Here is an 18,707-nt window from a genome sequence, read left to right on the forward strand (position 1 = left end):
CATCAAGGGTAAGTCTGGAGCGGAGAGACAATAGTCTGATAACCAGCACAGTGTCCTATAGCTTTAATTAGCAGGCGTTCCCTTTCTCTTTCTTCCCCTTCCTTTCCTTCCATCTTCCCTTCCTTTCCTACCTTCCTTTCCTCCTAACCTTCCTTGCTCCCTCCCTCCCTTCCTTTCCTCCTATCTCTCCCTCTTCCTTCCTTCTTTCCTTCCTGCTTTCCTTTCTTCTCTGCGTTTCATGTAACGATGCTTCTTATATGTGATGACATCTTCGATTTGCTGAACTACAGCACCAAGTGTGAGGTTGAACTAATTCCACTTAAACAAGGTCAGCCAAATTCCTATGGCAATTATTCCTATAGCTGCTCTGTACCAGGACTGCTGTTACTCTTCTGTTAACATATCTCCAAGACCTCATGGTTGAGACGCATGACTTATTTGGGGGCCTGGAGACCTGGGTCCCTGTGCCAGTTGTATCTTTTATGAGCTAGATGACTTCGTATTTTATTGCTCTGTGTTTTCCTTTCCTCATTTACAGGCTGATTGCAATAGCTCATGCTTACTGAACTCTTGCTCTGTGATAAAACCTTTTGTAAGCACTTTACATGTATAGCTCATTTGCTGCTCAGAATGACCCTATGAGGCAGGTACTTTATTATCCTTTTTTTTATAGGTAAGTGAACCAGGATATAGACAAATTAGAAATTTAGGTCATACAACTAGTGAGTCGAGAGCTGGAGAAAAACATCATAGCTTCTCACAGGATATTTTTCCCCCTAACAACTTTAATGAGTCAACAAATATTAAACTGTTTTGTAAGCTGGAAGAAGCTATGGGGACGTGAAAGGGGACTTTGTTACTACTTTTGTGAGTTAGAGCTCTTAAATTCCAGGACTGGGCTCTTTCCATTATTTCTTATTTATCCCAAACTTTCCATTAAAGTTTTTCTCTCTTCGTACATCTTCTTGGAGAATCCCAAAGCTAATCACTTTTGCAGCTCAGTCATGACAGTACAAAGACTGCTTATTACAACATCTTCTACAATGTGAACTGAAAAAGCCCAAACGGCCCTTATTAAAATGAATTACAATACATCTATATAATGGTACAATACATAGACATTAAAACAGAAGTAGCTTTCTATATTCTGATATAGGATGATCTCCAAGATGTATTGTTAAGTCCAAAGAACAAGGTACAGAACGTTGCATAGAATGAACAATGTATGATAAAGAAATGTGTGTGTGTGTGTGTGTGTGTGTGTACATGCACGCAAAAATAGACACAAACTTGGGAAAAGATACACAAAATCCTGGTATCACAGGTTGCCTCCAGGAAGGGGATCTGATTGGCTGGGGGACAGACATACAACGGAAGCTTTCTATTTTACGTTTGTTTGATCCTTTTAAAAGTTATGCCATATGAATGTATTAATTATTCAAAACATAAATACAATCTCACTGTCAAAAAGTTAATTTAAGTGGATGCCATGATGAGGGGAAAATTATGATTTAGCCAAGACTAAAATAGAAATTCCAATCTAGGCTGACCTCCCTTATTTTTTTTTTTAGGTCTATTTTTGAGAGAGAGAGAGAAAGAACACAAGCAGGGAAGGGGCAGGGCAGAGAGGGAGACACAGAATAAGAAGCAGGCTCCATGCTCTGAGCTGTCAGCACAGAGCCCGACATGGGGCTCAAACTCATGAGCTGTAAGATCATGACCTGAGCCGAAGTCAGAGGCTTAACCATCTGAGCCAGGCACCTCTGACCTCTCTTATTCTGACGCAGAAGGTCGCAGGCTCAGGATTCAAGAAGATGAACCCAAGGGCACTAATTTTGTTATTAGTGAGGCTCAAAGCACAATGAGAATAGTCTGGTGGCCCATGTCTGCGCAGTGCTCATGGCCTTTCCTTTCAGTCTTCTTGGGAAGGGACAGGTCAGCCTTAAGAAGAAAGCAGGGCAGTGGTGGGAAGACCAGTAGCCTCATGGGGGCAAGGGCTTTCGCAGACATATCCGCTCAGGAAACACTTAGTGCAAGACACAGGGTTTACCACTGGAAGTAAGTCTTCCCTGTCCTCAGCCTCACGGGCTTTAAGATCTAGTTAGGGTCACAGAAAAATAAGCTGTCACACAGAAATCAATTAGAAGTAAAGATATTGGGTTGGAGACTGTATAAGTGGGAACTGTGTCTGCCATTGGCCTGGCTTTCCCAGGATCCTTTCTCTGCGCTGCTGGTTCAAAGGGAACTGAACTACATTTCCCAGCCTCCCTTGCTCCCTAGCTCCCTGGGAGGATTGGCCAATGAGAGGCCTGATGCTGTCCTCTGGGGAAGAGGAGAGGCTGGGTATCTCCCTATCACCCTGCTCTCACTTTGGCAGGTACATCTGCTCCTTGGCCCCAGGCCTTCTCTCTATGGTGCCAGCAACCTGCCCCCTTCTGCCAAGTGGGCCTGGCTTGGGGGCCCCAGCAATGCTGCCTCTGCCTTCCATCCTGAGTGTAGTAGTGGCTTGTGTGTGAAAAAGTGGTTTCTCACAAGCCAAAAGATTCCCCTGTAGCTCTGTCTCTGGCCCCAGTTCTACTCCTTGAGGCCTCACAGCCCAATTCCCTGTGGGTGTAGAGTTCAGCAGACAATGAGAAATAAAGGGCTTGATCAGGAATCGGACCTCGACCCCCAGGCTCCTACTCCAGTTAAACTGGACCCTTGATGCTAGGATGACAGTAACAGTATTCACGCCACTGATACTGGCATTACTCAGTGGTTCTCAAGGCTGGCTGTTCATCAGATTCGCCAACATCACATAAGAAGAGCACTTGTGGGTCCACCCCTAAAGAATCCCAATCCTTGATGCAGACTCCACAAGAGGCCTTTAGAAGAGTCTAGAAAGAGCACGGCTTTTACATAAATTATCTCACTTCATTCACTTTGTCTTCACAGCCTCCCAGCAGCATGCACTACGGACAGCCGTGCACTCTTTCTGGAAACAGTCTACTCTGGGACATCTGGGATCCGTTCTGTTTTCTCCCTACCAACCTCCCCTTCTCAGTGTTGAGCCTGGACTCCTCTCTCCCCACTCCCTCCCTGGGTGACTTCACCCAGTCCTGTGACCTTAATTGAAAACAATCCCAACTATCTCTCTGGCCTGGACTTACCTCAATCCAGACTTACATACTCACTGCCTCCTAGGCATTGCCACTTGCATGCCAGCCGGCATCTGAAGCCATGTAGCTTTAAAACAGAACTCTTGGGGCACCTGCGTGGCTTAGTTGGTTGAGCGTCCGACTCTTGATTTCAGATCAGTTCATGAGCTCAGCGTTGTGAGTTCCAGCCCCACATCAGGCTCTGCACTCTCTGTACGGAATCTGCTTGGGATTTTCTCTCTCTCTCCCTCTCTCTCTCTTTCTCTCTCTCTGCCCTTCCTCACTCCTGGGTGCATGCATGTGTGCTTTCTCTCTCAATTTTATTGATATACAAATAAATTTAAATAAAACAAACCAAAGCAGAACTCTTGGGGCGCCTGGGTGGCTCAGTCCATTAAGCATCTGACTTTGGCTCAGGTCATGATCTCACAGTTCGTGGGTTCGAGCCCCGCATCCGGCTCTGTGCCAACAGCTTGGAGCCTGGAGCCTGCTTCAGATTCTGTGTCTCCCTCTCTCTCTGCCCCTCCCTCACCTGTGCTCTCTCTCTCTCCCAAAAATAAACATTAAAAAAAAAATAGAACTCTTGTATCCCCACTGCTAACCACTCCCCACAAATGCATCCAAACCCTTCTTTCCACAGTCTTCCCCATCTGAATAAATAAAACCTCCACCTTCTTGGTGGCTTAGACCAAACATCTGGAAATAATACTTACATCTCTTATTTTCCTTCCTCCCTGCATCACTGAGTCCCACCTACGCCTGCTGCCAGAGTATATCCCCGAGCAGAGCACTTCTTTCTGTTTCTGATCCACAGTCCGGGAGTGGCGCAGGCCACCACCGTCTCACACTCAGATCCAGGAGCCTTGGGTGGCTCCTGCTTCCACTCGGCCCTGCTGTAGGATTCACAGTCCACAGAGCAACGAGAGTGATCCTTTCAAGCAAACACTGACACACTTCCCCTTACCTAAACCTTCTAGTGGCTCCCACTGCACTTGGGACAAATCCTCACCAGGGCCTATACAACCTTGCACGAGATGGCCGTGACCGCGCCATCGGACACTTGTGCCTTCATGCTCATGAAGCTTCCCGCCGTCTCCTGGGTGTGCTGCGCAGCTTCCTGATACATGACCCTTGTCGTGGGTGCCCTCCATCCATCGTACGAGTCTTATCTCACTACAGTGATTTAAATGCCACGTCCAACGCTGTCTGATGTGGTACGTCCCCTAGCTGCAGGGCCCATCCCCCACAATCCTACCACCTTTCTATTTTCTTTGCAGCCCCCACAACATGGGAGTTTAGCATACATATTTATTTGTGTGTATGCTGGCACCTGCCCCGACTGGAGTGTAAGCCCCACGTGGGCAGAGATTTTGTCTTGTCACTGTGGCCCCAGCCACTAAGCCAGTTCCTGGCCCAGGAAGGTGCCCCATACAAAGCTGTTGCATAAGTGATGGAGTAAGTTCTAGATGCTGGCTGGGTTTCCTCCCGGTGGCCCAGCTCTGGCCCGCTCTGAGTCTTACTTTAGCTTCTAGGTCTGTGGGCAGGACAAATGCTGTTCTCCTGAATCTACCTCCAATACTATTCCCACTTGGACAGCCCAGCCACATGCTAACTGAACAACTGCGGGCAGGTTTCCTACCCTCTCTGGGCCTTGGTTTCCACACCTTTAAAATGGAAGTAACAGGGGCGCCTGGGTGGCTTAGTCGGTTAAGCGTCCGACTTTCGCTTAGGTCATGATCTCGCAGTTTGTGGGTTCGAGCCCCGCGTCGGGCTCCGTGCTGACTGCCAGCTCAGAGCCTGGAGCCTGTTTCAGTCTGTGACTCCCTCTCTCTCTGAGCCTCCGCTGCTCATGCTGTCTCTCTCTCTCTCCTAGAAATAAAATAAAAAACATTTAAAAAAAATGGAAGTAACAATGTCTACCCTCTAAGTCTCCTGTAAGAATCAGATGATTTATGGAAAGTGCTTAGGATGCCACCCAGAACTTATGTGGAGCCTCAATAAACTAAAAAGGAAACAAAATCCATAGTGATAGCTAACACTCCCTGGGTACTTACTATACTTTAAGTACTTTATACTCACTGAACACCCTAGGAATTAGGTAATCTTGCCACCCCATGTCCCATGTGAGGAAACAAATCTAGAATTTGAATACGTGGTCAAGTTCACATACTATGAAATGGGAGGTTCAGCATCCAAGTTGCCCTGATACTAAGCTCCCCACAATGGTGGCTGCCATATTTACTCCGTCATTCATTCTTTCAACAATCATTCACTCATTCAACATTCAACATGTCATTCAACATGTGCATGACATCCATGCACTCAGCACAACGTCTGAATGTGGACTGGGTGCTGAACACCATTCTAAGTTCTGGCACATAGCTGCCATCATGACCAAGTCCCTGCTCTTATGTTCTCAGTAAACAAGTAAAAGACAAATGCTGTAGAGAAAACTAATCCCGGGGGTGGGGGGAAATTTTACTCAGGGAGACATCTGGGAAGGTGACATCTAAGCACAGACTTCAAGAAGGAATGCAGACCAGCCATGTGGATATCAGGGAGCAGCAATCTTGGCAGGCAGGTACGAACGGTCAGACATGGGCTATTTTCAGGTACACGAGTGAGCCCAGTGCTGCTGGAGACAGAGGAGGCAGGAAAGCAAATAGTAGAAGTGAGGGTAGAGGGACAGGAGGGGGAGCTCATAAGGGTCTTGTAGGAGCCGCCATGACAACTTGGGTTCCCAGCTGGAGAGATGGGCAGCCACTGGAAGATTCTAAGGAGAGGGATGCCATGGCCTGACTGACATCTTACATTAACAAGATCACGTAGACTTCTCTGTTGACCATGGGCTGTAGAAGCAAGTGCAGAAACATGGAGACGGGCTGGGAAGCTCTCTCAGCGGACCATGCAAATGCCAATCGTTATTCTGCCAGGACGGTAGCAGTGGAGGTAGTGAGATGAGGTCAGATCCTGGTGTGTTTTAAAGACAGTTTATAGGACTTACAGGTGGATTGGACCAAGGTAGAGAGAGAGAGAAGAGTCAAGGGTGCCACTAAGTGCTCTGGCCTGAGGTCCTGCACTGGATACGATGGTGTATTTTGTGCTACACAGAGAATGTTAAAGTTACATTCAGGTCTGACTTAAAACATCTGCAAACAGGGCTGCACACCCCCTAAGCAAGTTCATCATATTAATATATTCTTTCCCAAAATAACCCCCAGCCTGACAGTGTCCCGGTGAGGATGGAAACCTTACTTACAAATAATTTGCAAAGCTGGGGTTCAGAGACGTGGAGTTTAATGGTTGTGTTTCCATCTTTCCCTGGGGATGAACATGGCAACATAAACAAGGGAGACCAGGGACATGCCATTTCTGAGCACAGAACTCCGGTGACCCCTGAGAACCCCACCTGGGACACCAGACTCACTGTTCTGAGCTTTCCTGTAGTGCAGAATCTTCGTGGGCAGCCCAGATCAGCTCTCAGCGGAAGGGGCCAAATATGAGGAAGGGTGATAAGGTGATGAAGAGAGTAGAGAGCATGTCACTGGAGAAATGGTCAAAGGGACTCAGCATATTGACTCTCGACAAGAGAAGGCTTGGGGGAAATGTGAGAGCTTCGGCTATGTCATGCTTTAACTCAATCACACAGGACCAAGTGGTAGAGATACAGGGAATTTAGAAAGTATTTTTATAAAGGATTAGTGAATTGGGGAACCTCTGGAGATACGGCTTCCATCACCCATACTTCCAAAAATTCTTTAGCCTAGCTTGGCCTATAAACCAAGATCATACCTTGCTTCTACTAATCATCACCCTCCTCCTGTCTGTCCATTCCTGCTTACTCAGCCTGAATTCCATGGTCCACCATTTTAAACAGCCATCACATCCTCAGCTCCTTGACCCTCTGACCCAATCGCCTTCATCATGTGTGCCTGGAAAACCCCAACCCTGGTTAGATCTTGACCTACCTCCCATATGCACCACAGAGCTCAGCCTGGCTGGAGAAAACCCGAACTACATTGACTTCTGTCACTTGAAATTCATGACCACCCATCACAACTGGGCTTTGGGGCCTCCTGGCAACCATTCTATAGTTCTCTGGTTTGTTCAATGTCTTGCTCTCCTAGAGGACTATTTCATACACCTTATCCGTCTTCAAATCCCCTTATTCTCCTTCTCAGCTGATGACCTTGCGTCCTACTCCACTGAGAAAGCAGAAGCAATCTGGAGAGGAATTCACGTGTTCCCTCCACGTGTATTGACCTACCTGCATCAAACTGCCTGCTTCTGCGCCCACACACTGCCTTCCCTCATTCTCCTAAGGACATACTGTTGCACTCCCATCTCAGGCCAGTCCCTCCACTTACCCCCCAATTCCCCACCCACCTCTTACCTGCATAAGAATATTGCTTCAGCAAGTTTCATTTCTTGCCCTTGACCACCAGTGTTCCCCTCTCTGCTGGAATATCTCATTAACACGCTGTTAAAAGGTAAACTGCACCCATCTACACTCATTGTCTCAAGTTATTCTTCTCTCTTAAACCCAGTCCAGTGGTTGTCTTCCCCACCCTGCCTTTGAAACAGCTCCTGTAAGGTGACCAGAGATCTCCACATTGCTAAGTCCACCAACGCTCAGGCCTCGTCTTCATTTGAACAAAGGGGGTCACTACTTGCTTTCCAGCTCTCAGTGGTGGGTCAGCTCCTACCTCACTGGCTGATCCTTATCATTTTCCCAACCCTCTCAAGACTGGGGGACTCCTGATCTCAGCCTTTGAGCCCATTTCTTCAACCTCTATACACTTCATAGGTAATCCCGTTTTCTGTCCTGGCTTCAAGTTTCACCTATGTACTGATGACATCCAGACTAACATCCAAGCTCTGAGCTCTCCTCCAAGTGCTAGACCCATATATCCAACTGCCTGCTTCACATCTTCACTAGGAAGTCTAAGAGACAATTGAAGGTTAATATACCCCAAACTGAATTCCTAATATTGCTCCTCTTTCCTCCACAAATCCTATTCCTGGGTTATTTGGGTGGCTCAGTCAGTTAAGCATCCGACTTTGGCTCATGTCATGCTCTCACCATTCATGAGTTTAAGCCCGCATCGGGCTCTGTGCTGACAGCTCAGAGCCTGGAGCCTGTTTCAGATTTTGTGTCTCCCTCCCTCTCTGCCCCTCCCCAAAAGTAAATAAACATTTAAAAAAAAACACCCTATTCTCTCCAAAGACTTCTTACCTAAAAAAAAAAAAAAAAAAAAAACCCATAACACCACCACACCACCATCCTTGCAGTTGCTCAGGCCAAAAATGTTAGCATTATTTTTTATTTCTGTCCCTCACCCCCATCCCCCATATGATACATTACTAAGGCCTGTTTTTTCTACTTCTAAAATATGGCCAAAACTCATAAAATAACCACTACCCCTCACCGTGTCTTGTTACAAACCTGGTGAAAACCAGATCACCTCATCCTATTAGTGCAAGATGCTTTAGTCTCCCCTAGATCCACTGGTAACAGCAAGCCCTTCAAAGTGTAAATCAGACCCGCTCTTAAAACACACTAGCAACTTGCCAGCTTAGACAAAAACCTAAGTCCCAACCCTGCCCCGCAAGGCCCTCGGGATCCAACCTCAGTGCCGTCTTCCTAGCTTCATTTTCTACTCGTTGACTTGGCCCAGCCACACTGACATCCTGTCTCACTTATCTTCAAAGAACCCAAGGCTGGTCATTCCCCAGGGCCTTTTATACTTGCCGTTCCCTCTGCTGGGAGAGCTGTTTCCCAGAGTCTCTGTCCACTTTGTTCACCCCTGAGTGTTGGGCACACAGCAAGTGCTCCAGAAATATTTGTCAGAGAAATAAGTGCATGAGTGAATGAAAGTATGCAAATGGGAGAAAAACAGCCACTTTGGGAAGTTACAGTAGAAAAACCTTCAAGCACCAGGCATTCCTCCATCCACCCTTCTATCTGTCCAACAAGCTTGCTTGCGTCATGTGTACAAGCTTCCGCTCAGGTGCTGGGGCTCTCATATACACGTGGTTCTCACACCAAGGAGCTTCCCTTGCAGGGAAGAGACAGAAATGTCAGTAAGTGGTTACAGCCCAAAATGCTAAGTGACGTAACAGAGGGAAACAGAAAGTCTGACATGGGCCCAGGGGGGGCCAGTATTTGGTTCCAATAGATGTGGTGGGCAGTGTGCGGCAAGAGTGATGATTTATTGACTTGAAACCATCATTTCCAGCTCTCACATCTGTAATACAAATAGGTCATGTCCGTATCCGACAAACATATTGTGCAGAAACAGCTTGTACCAAAGTCACTGTGCATTTGGGGTTGGCTGACTCTCTGAGACTTTGGAACTCTGCCTTCCTGGAGGCCACATCTGCCATGCCCAGTCTTTCTTCTTATCATCTGGCATGAACCCCAAGCCTGGCTTGGCTCTCTTCCCCTTTTCTCTCGTCTGCTTCCATCACCGTCAAGGGGACTCCGGAAGAGCCCTCCCTCAACAAACGCATGTATCCCAAGCCCCCTCATAGGCTCTGCTTCTGGGGAACTCACCTTCCTATGACAACTCCAGCCTGAAAGAGGAGATGGTCAGCGACCAGTGTATGTCCTCTACTGTGCATTCAATTGTGTTCCAATTCCTCAGTTGAAGCCCTAACCCCCAATGTGACTATATCTGAAGACAGGGCATTCAAGGAGATTATGGTTAAATGACTTTGTAAGGGTGGGGCCCTAATCCAACAGGCACCTGCAGGAAGAACAGACACGAAGCCTGCTCTCCCTTAAGGAAAAAGGCTGTGTGAGAACACAGTGAGAAGAGAGCCACCTGCAAGCCAAAGAGAACGGGCTCGGGAGCAACCAGCCCCCCTGCCACGTTGGTCTGGGACTTCCTGCCTCCCCAGTTGCGAGAGAAGAGATTTCTGTTGTTGAAGCCTAGAGCAGGCTTCCCACGTGCACCGCAGCCGCCTGCAACAGGCACCCAGAGAGCTAACGTTCCTTCTGCCTTCTAGAAAGTAAACACACATTTTAAAATATTGAAGTAGAAAGAGAAAAATAACACTTCTGAGGACCTGCTATTTTCCTGGCAGGATGTAATGCTTGTTCAATACGCATCCTTCTGGGGCGCCTGGGTGGCTCAGTCAGCTGAGCATCTGACTCTTGATTTCAGCTCAGGTCACGATCCCAGGGTCGTGGGATTGAGCCCTGCATTGGATTCTGCACTGAGCATAGAGCCTCCTTGAGATTCCCTTTTGCCCTCTGTCCCTCTCCCATGTGCGTGTGCCTGCACTCTAAACAAAATACCCATCCTCCCTCTTCTATGGGATTTCCTCCAGGAAACATTCTTGCCTGCACTCGGTGTCGCACCCCCACCCCACTGCGGGTCCAGGAAATGGGCCCATGATATGGTACCTTTCAAGTGCATTATTCAACAGGATTTCTAGTGTTGGCCACTATGAACACTTGGGGCCACAAAATTCTTTGTGGTGGGGCCTGTCCTGTGTGTTGTAGGATGTTTCGCAGCCTCCTCGGCCCCTACTCGATGCTGGCAGCACCCCCCAGCAATGACAAACAGAGCCACCTCCAGATCCTGTCATTAAATGTCTCCTGCTGGGGCAAAGTTGCCCCTGGTTGAGAAGCCCCAGGGGTCTGCAACTTCACACAAGTAAATGAGATTCAGGCCTGGGAGCCGACTAGAACTGCTGGAAGGAGAAGTGTGTGCTGGGGATGCTGAGCAGAGACGGGGTCGCCCTGAGCTGCCGGGGCCATCCCGCCCCCGCACGGGGGAGAGCCAGCCTGTGCACCAGGCCAACACAGAGCAAGGCCGAGCTGAGAGACAGGGAGAATAGACCGGTGGATTCGGCTGAGTTATATTCCAGTTATGTGAGCCAATTAACTCCCTCTGGGCCGAAGCCAGTTTGGTTTGAGTTCCCGTCACACGCATGAGTGACAGGGTGCATTTGGTAAACATGTCTCCTGAAACCCTCGGAGCTGCTCCCTCCAGTGGGCATGCTCATCTGAGCTTTATGGGTTTCAGACTGTGCCTCTTGTACATCTACTACCTGTCCACCCGCCCACCGGGCTTCCAGAAGCCATGATGACGTGCACAGTGCATCGCTCACAGCTAGGCAGCTGTTTGCCGCTGGTGCCCAAGTGCCAGTATCGGTGCCTGGCACCCAGCAGGGGTCCAAAAGTATTCGCTGCATGGGTGGATGTGGTTTTATGGCTTGCTCAGGACCATGCCCGAGGATCCGATGTCAAAGCCTGTGTGAGGTTCCCTATGGTTTTTTGCATATCTGTTCTGCTCTGCTCCAGACGGGAAAACTAGATCCAATGGTGTGTGTAAGAAGGCCTGAATTTCAGTGCAACAGGAAATACACAATCACTACCGGTTCTGCAGAGTGACGGGATGAGATGCCTCAGGAACAGCTTATGAGCGCGGGGACAGGGACGACTGTGACGCCAACCAGCACAGGCTGGGCGCTGACTCCTTGTCAACCACTGAGATGAACATTTTATGTCCACCATCTCATTTCATTTTCACAACCCTCCAACAGGCCATTGCTGTAGCTGCATCTTGCCACTAACTAAGCAAAGCCCGGAGAATGGATTTACAGAGCCCTTGCCAGCACACCCCTACTTAGATCTGCTTGGCATAATGGGAGGTGCATGGTGTGGTGGGGTAGGTCCCAACCTGAGCTCAGGCACCGTGTAAGCTCTCGACTCCATCCCCCATCTAAGACCCTAGAGAGTGGAGAAACTGAAATAAGAGCATATGTGTGAGGGCCTGGAACATTGGGGGAGCACAGAAAATGGCAGCCTTCGCTCTGCTCTGCCACAGTTATACTTCCCTGGAGTACAGAGTTCCCATTTATGACCACCTGGAAGTGTACTTGGGGACAAGGAAAATGTCAGCACCTCTCCTGCCTCACCGGATACTACAGACTTTCCTGAGCACCACATGCGTGTTTTCAGGATGGCTTCCTGCCCCAGCCTTGTGAAAGCCTGCTCTGAAATACCATCAGTTCTAACTTACTCCTTGGTGTGGATGTGAGGCCGAGTGGAAAGGAAGTGGGGGGCACCCTTTAAAATAGTGTTTCTATAGCCCTGAGGAGTGGAAAGATTTTCTGGGGTCTGATGAATCTCCTTTCCAATTCAGGTCAGTGCAATATGGAGATGTGTTGAGCACTTACTATGTATGGGGAAGTGTATGCGCGTCAGGATAATGAGGAGCAGGATGTTAAGTAATACAGTAAATAATAATAACTTCCACTTACTGAGCTCCTGCTCATGTGCCATTCTGCCTTCATTCTTTTTTTTTCCTAGTCCCTGTAACATTTCCTACATTTTTACAGAGGGGAAATTGAGGTTCAAATACATTAAATGTCTTGGCCAAAGGCACACAACTAGGAAGTGGAAAACTCATGAGTCAAGTTCAGACATGGATGCTGCAGATTCCACTTTTCCACTAATACCCCAGTATCTCCCAAGAAGTTACAAGCAAAGATACAGAGGAAACATTTGGAGAAATTTACTGATAAGTCAATCTGACCTCAAGGAAGTCTTCGTAGGACAGAAATAAGCGAGACATGAAGTTCAGGAGGTAAAGTGGATCTGGCCCAGATGGGAAATCTCAACATGAAGTGTTTGACACTTACATTACCGTATTTGTAAATACGAAAGATCTGTAATAACCTAAGCGTCTAAACATAAGAGACTGGTTTAATAAGTTATCCAGACCTATAACAAAACACAGTCTGAACTCCCACTTTTTGCAAAGCAGATCGCTATGGACTTGCAAGGAGGAGTCTGAGACACCGTGCTGACTCTTCTCCATTTGTCCCTGCAGCCAGATCCCAGCTCCCCCTCCTCCCTTCCCGTCCTCTCTGAGCCCTGGGATCTGGTCCTCCTGGACTGCACCAAAAAGGCTCCTGGGGTTTCTGGCTTCTACTTGGTTTGACCAATGGGAGGCACTGGCAGCAGGCTGGAGGGCGTGAGGAGAGAAAAGCCAGAGTATCTCTCCCCTCCCCCCTCCTTGTTTCAACAATACAGTCTGACGTGGCCCAGTCCACACAGCCCTCCACAGCTCAGCCCACTGTCCATGGCTTCACTTCTCCTTGGCCTCAGGTGCCCTATTTCCTCCCCTTGCTCTCCTGGCACTAAAAATCTCTAGATGAACTGCCTGAGTGGAATTCTGTTGCCTTCTGGGATCCCGACTATGCTACAGACAAACTGCAAACGCTAGAGGGGCTCCCCCAGCAGGGACATCCCACTAACCTCCCAAGAACCTTTCCCATCAGCTTCACCATTAACGTCCCCACGAGTCCACCGATGGCGAATATGGACACCGTCACAGACCAGAGCAGGGTCAGCGTGTCTTGGTCTATTGACTGTCCATGCCTTCTTTCCCACGATTCATTGTAGAAGGACTTGATGTACTGAAAACAAACAACAAAACGTGTTATTCCACTCTACTGCTTGTTATAAACAAACAGATTTTACAGAGCATTTTCTGCAGGCTAGGCGCTTGGCTAAGTTCTGTTTGAGCTTTACTTCATTGAACCCTTCCAGCCAATTTTGTGGAGGGGCCCTATTTTTACTTCATTTTGCAGACAGGGAAACTGAAGCTCAGAGAGACAAAGTGACTTGCTCAGTAAGTGGCAAACCTGGAAGTCAAGCTCAAAGCTGACCCCAAACCTAGGGTAAGTGATGATACCTGGGCTTCCCCAACTCTGGTGCACAGCAGAACCAACTGGGAAGTGTGTTAAAACATGCATACCTGACAGAAGAGAAAATCTTTGTCTTTGAGGTTGACAAAGATACAGGATGCAAAAACAAAACAAAACAAAACAAAACCCCACCATAAAAGAAAAAACAAAACGCTCATTTGCATTTCAACTAAATTAAAGTGTTTCATTCTTCAAAAGATACTTTGAAAAAAAATGAGAAGACAAGCCACAGGCTGAGATAACATATGTGCAGCACACAAACTATAAAGAACTTACACTACACAGAGGACACGAACGAGTCAGTAAGACAAACAACCCAATTAAACGAGCAGAAGACTTGAACTGACTCAGAAAATTCAAGTGACCAATAAGTTGATGACATGATGCTCAATGTCATTAGTCAACAGGCAAATGCAAATTAGAACCATAACAAGATACTATTTTGTATTCTCTAGATCCCATCATCATCAGTTCTGATTTGGTGGGTTTGGGGACGGTGACGGGGTGATTCTGATGTGCACCGAAGACTGAGGTCATCATGGCACTCAGCTCCCCAAAGGAGTTCTATCCCCAAGATACTCATAGCTACCCACCGGTACCAGAGCCAGCATATGACACTGCAGAATAAACATATGCTCAGGATGCATAGACCTCAGCTTGAATCCCAGCACAACAGAGTACTAATGATCTAAGCCAACTGGACCTTGGCTTCCTCATCTACAAAATGGGATGATGGCACCAATGTTCCAGGGCTGTTGGAAGGGTCACACTAGAGTTTGGAGCAGTGCTCAGTGTTTCGGTAAAACTCACACAATCCCAAGGAAGCTAGAATCTAACAGGTCTGGTGAGACCAAGTAGTTAGTGACCAGCAGCGGACTCTCGTGCACTGTGTCATATTTATGCAACCATCTTGGAAAAGTTTGGCATCATCTGCTAAAGTTGAAGATGCCCCTAACCTAGAAGCCAGCAAATCCATTTCTAGGAAATTCCTCTAAAAAATTCTTTTCCACCCGCCTTGGGACATCTACCCAAATGTCCATGTAGCATTGCTTATAATAGCCCCAAATCAGAAACACCCAGATGTCCACCCATAGCAGAATGGACAAGTTGTGGAGAGTCACCATAGGAAACACCAGAGCCACAAACACGAACTACAGCAACACGCAAACACAGGCTTGTATAGTAAAGCCTCACAAAATACAACACTGAACAAAATAAGCCAGAAACAAAAGGGTACTGATACCATATTTCTATCCAAAATATACAAAATATAAACAATTTTGGGGAATTACATACAGATTATAAAATACAAAGGAAAACAAAGAAATAATTATTGCAAATGTCAGGTCAGGGGTCACTTCCGGGGGGGGGGGGGGGGGAAATGATCTGGGAGGGGCATCTGGCAGGATCCTCTATTCTTAATCTTCTTACTCTTAGCCAGGATCTAGATTTACAAGCATCCTTTAAACCATGTGTGTGTGCAATGCATATGTGTGCATTTTATATACTCTTAAGCATAATGCATTCCACCAATCAAAACTTAAAAAAAAAAAAAAAAAAAGGTGGGAAAGTATCCCCAGCAGAGGGAAAAGTCAGGAGTGCACGGCAGAAGAAAGCTCGTGGTGTCCACAGAATTGAAAAGAGGCCAGTGGGGGTGGGATGGGACAGGGAAGAGAAGAAGGGGCCGCCTGGAGTTGGAGGGGCAGCGAAGGGCCGGTCATACGGGGCTTAGAGGTCATGGCAGCCAGCTTGCTTGTTACTTGGAATTTTGGGGGCGGGGGGGTGGGGTGTGGAGTGGGAAGCTATCAGAGGGTTTTAGCGAGGGGAGTGGTTTACATTTTCAGCAGACTGCTCTGGCTTCAGAGTGGTGAGGGACCTAGAAGGAAGCTAGGGAGGGAGCTGGCCCCGTGTTGAGAGGCAGGGCAAAAGTCCAAAGATGTGGGTGGCCTTGACCAAGCAGTGAAGGTGGAGACAAGGGTGTGGATCCAAGATGTTTTGAGAGTAGGATGGACAAGACTAACTGGGGGGGTGGGGGGTACTGGCCCCAGATCCTGGGAGGGAAGGTGCTCCAGATGGCTACGAGGAACAGAGAAGATTGCACGGTTTCTGGGCTAGGCAAACGGGCTGATGGCAGTAGAGGAGGGAAGCATCCTATCCCTATGTGATCCCTATTCTCTTCCCATTCGCTCTCTCTTTGGCTCCGTAACTACCTTGCTCATAGCATGGAGGGAGGCCAGAACATAGTATCAGCAACTAGAGATGTTCTGAAAAATGATGAAGTTTCTGCACCTTAATGTATGAGACACTCATCATCCACTGACCCATTCAACAAGCGTGCCCTGACTTCTAGGACCTGAGCTGGACACGGAAATAAACCATCATGGCCCCCAGATCCCAAAGGTCTTCCAAGCCCACTGGGGAGGATAATGCACTAAATGTAAGGACGTTCTTGGCTGCACCTAACAGGATACTGCAGCTCAAAGCAGCTAACAGCAAGGATACTTATTACTTACACGAGTGCAAACGCACAGGAGTGCTGAGCTGCAGAGCTGGTCATCTGGTGGCTCAGTAACATTGCCAAGAATCCAGCACTTCCTTTTGCTTCACTCTGCTCTCCAGTGCTGACCTCACCTTAAAGGCTGCATCCAACCACTAGGACTTCTAGAAAACTCTGGCCTCGTGCTTCCCCAGTTTGTGTGTGACTGGAGAGAGCAATCCTAGCCTCTCAAGGGTCTCTTCTTGCTACGATCTCTCCAGAAGCCTCCAGCAATCCTCGCTTTATATCCTACTGGCCCTGGTTGGGTCACAGGCCCCTCGCTAAGACGATCATTAAGGAATGGGGCGGCTCACCAGGCCTGGCACTAGTCCTGCAAGTTGCTCCCTATTTTGTCAACAGTCAGCTTCAGTCGGACAAAATTGTTCCTTGCAACTGCTGAAACTACCAAGATACCTAAACTATCCCATTTTGGCCTCGCAGCAAAGCTAGGGGCAGAAACCCTCATGTACAGAACGGGGAGCCGAGAGTTGCCAACTTGCCCACGTGGCTAACTGATGGAGTAGGGGAGGTTGTGCAAGGCCGGCCTCACGTTGGAGCCCTAAAGGACAACTCTACTACGGGGCTCGGAACTTCACGGTCAAGGTGGCAGTGAAGCAGCCAAGTACAATGGCGCATTTATTGATTTACAAGTAAGTATCTGGGTGCCTGAGTGACTCAGTTGGTCTGACTTTGGCTCGGGTCACAGTCTCACGGTTTGTGAGTTCAAGTGAACACCGGGGTCACTACTGTCAGCACAGAGCCCGTTTCAGGTCTTCTGTTGCCCTCTCTTTCTGCCCCTCCCCTGCTCGCTCTTTCTCAAAAATAAATAAACATTAAAAAAAATAAGTATCAATTATGGGCTATACACTCTGCTGGGTGCTAAAGTACAAGGGTCACAACCAAGGAGCACAGAGCACAGTGGGAGGAAGTGTGATAAACTGCTAAGCCAGGGGTTGGACGGGCCTCAGGAAGGCAGAGATGCAGAACGCCCCCTCCCCAGGGCCACAGCATCACAGGGTCAAGACCCTCAGAGAAGCTGGTGTAAGGAGTGAGTACCCAGGACGGCATGGGGCACCACTTGCCGCCCAATAAGCAGGACCCCTCCCCCACCACACACAGAAGGTTATTCTTGGACGTGACGTTTGTCCCCAGTGCAATCTGGCACTGATTCAAGCAACCACAGCCACCTTCCCAGGAGCCGTGCTAATGCCACCCTTGAAAGCCTCTTCTCATCACGCCTGCAGCTGCGACCGGTGTCCGAGAACTGATATGCAGAAATTAGAAGGACGCTGCTGAGGAAGAAATCTTCTCTTCCTTTCCAGGCATTCAAGGGCCTGGTGAGAAAGCAGCCCGCTTTCATATCACGCACTCCTGGCTGTTGCTTTGGGCGTCCCTACAGAGATTTTGTGTTTTCAGGCTGGGAAAGTTGGAGGATGGAAGGCACCTCTGCAGAGGGCTGGGGAAAGCTGGAAGCCTGTGCCCCCTGCGCTTTCCTCAAACGTCCTGAGAGCTGGTTTCAAAGTAACAGTTGTAACGATTTAATGTTTGACTTCTCCAGGTATGACTTCAGCAGAGGATGAAAGGCAGACACAGGCTTATGAGAGCCAGCCGATGAGGGTTGTTGTGCTAACTCATTACACAAACATTCACTGAATTTGAGACGTGTGGATCTGATACGTGTGAACACTGAGAACTGGACACATATGAACTCACTCCATCGTCTTCACAACCCTATGAGGCGGGGACTGTTTTATAACTTCTCTTTGGGCAGATGAACCTTAGGAACAGAGCCATAAGGGGCTTTTCCCAAGTCACACGATTGGCATATAGGAGGGGCAGGACTCCAGACCCCATCTCTTAACCACTACTGTGTTCCGACTCAGTAGGGAAAACACAAAGGTGATCATATCAGTACTTCTGTTGCATATTGAAAGACTGGAGTAGGGGAGAAGAAGGGACAGAGAACGAATATTGACTGCCACGTATGTATCAGACATCAGTATACACCTCATCTTGTTTAACCTTAGGCAGCCATCTGGTGAAGTTTCATTAAGAGCAGAAAACTCTGGGGGTACCTGGGTGGCTCAGTCGGTTGAGTGTCTGCCTTTGGCTCAGGTTATGTATGATCTCACGGTTCGTGGGTTCGAGCCCCGTGTTGGGCTCTGTGCCGACAGCCAGCTCAGAGCCTGGAGCCTGTCTTCAGATTCTGTCTTTCCCTCCCTCTCCTGCTCACGCTGTCTCTCTCAAAAAATAAATAAAAAACATTAAAAAATGTTTTTTTAATGTTTTTTATTTATTTCTAGGAG

The 18,707-nt window shown here is 48.1% G+C and overlaps 1 protein-coding gene across 3 annotated transcripts in view; it reads right to left on the bottom strand.

Moving 5' to 3' along the window:
* The window catches only part of SLC2A9 (solute carrier family 2 member 9), a 241,274-nt gene that overhangs the window by 158,342 nt on the left and 64,225 nt on the right, over window positions 1-18,707 (bottom strand). For all 3 annotated transcript variants that reach the window (XM_039248991.1, XM_039248989.1, XM_039248988.1), the window contains one exon: window positions 13,414-13,574. In XM_039248991.1, coding sequence (XP_039104922.1) covers window positions 13,414-13,574 — 161 coding nt within the window. The remainder of the gene's footprint in view (window positions 1-13,413; window positions 13,575-18,707) is intronic.

This window comes from Hyaena hyaena, unplaced genomic scaffold, assembly GCF_003009895.1.
Source record: "Hyaena hyaena isolate Hyena2069 unplaced genomic scaffold, ASM300989v1 scaffold_328, whole genome shotgun sequence".
Classification (NCBI taxonomy): Eukaryota; Metazoa; Chordata; class Mammalia; order Carnivora; family Hyaenidae; genus Hyaena; species Hyaena hyaena.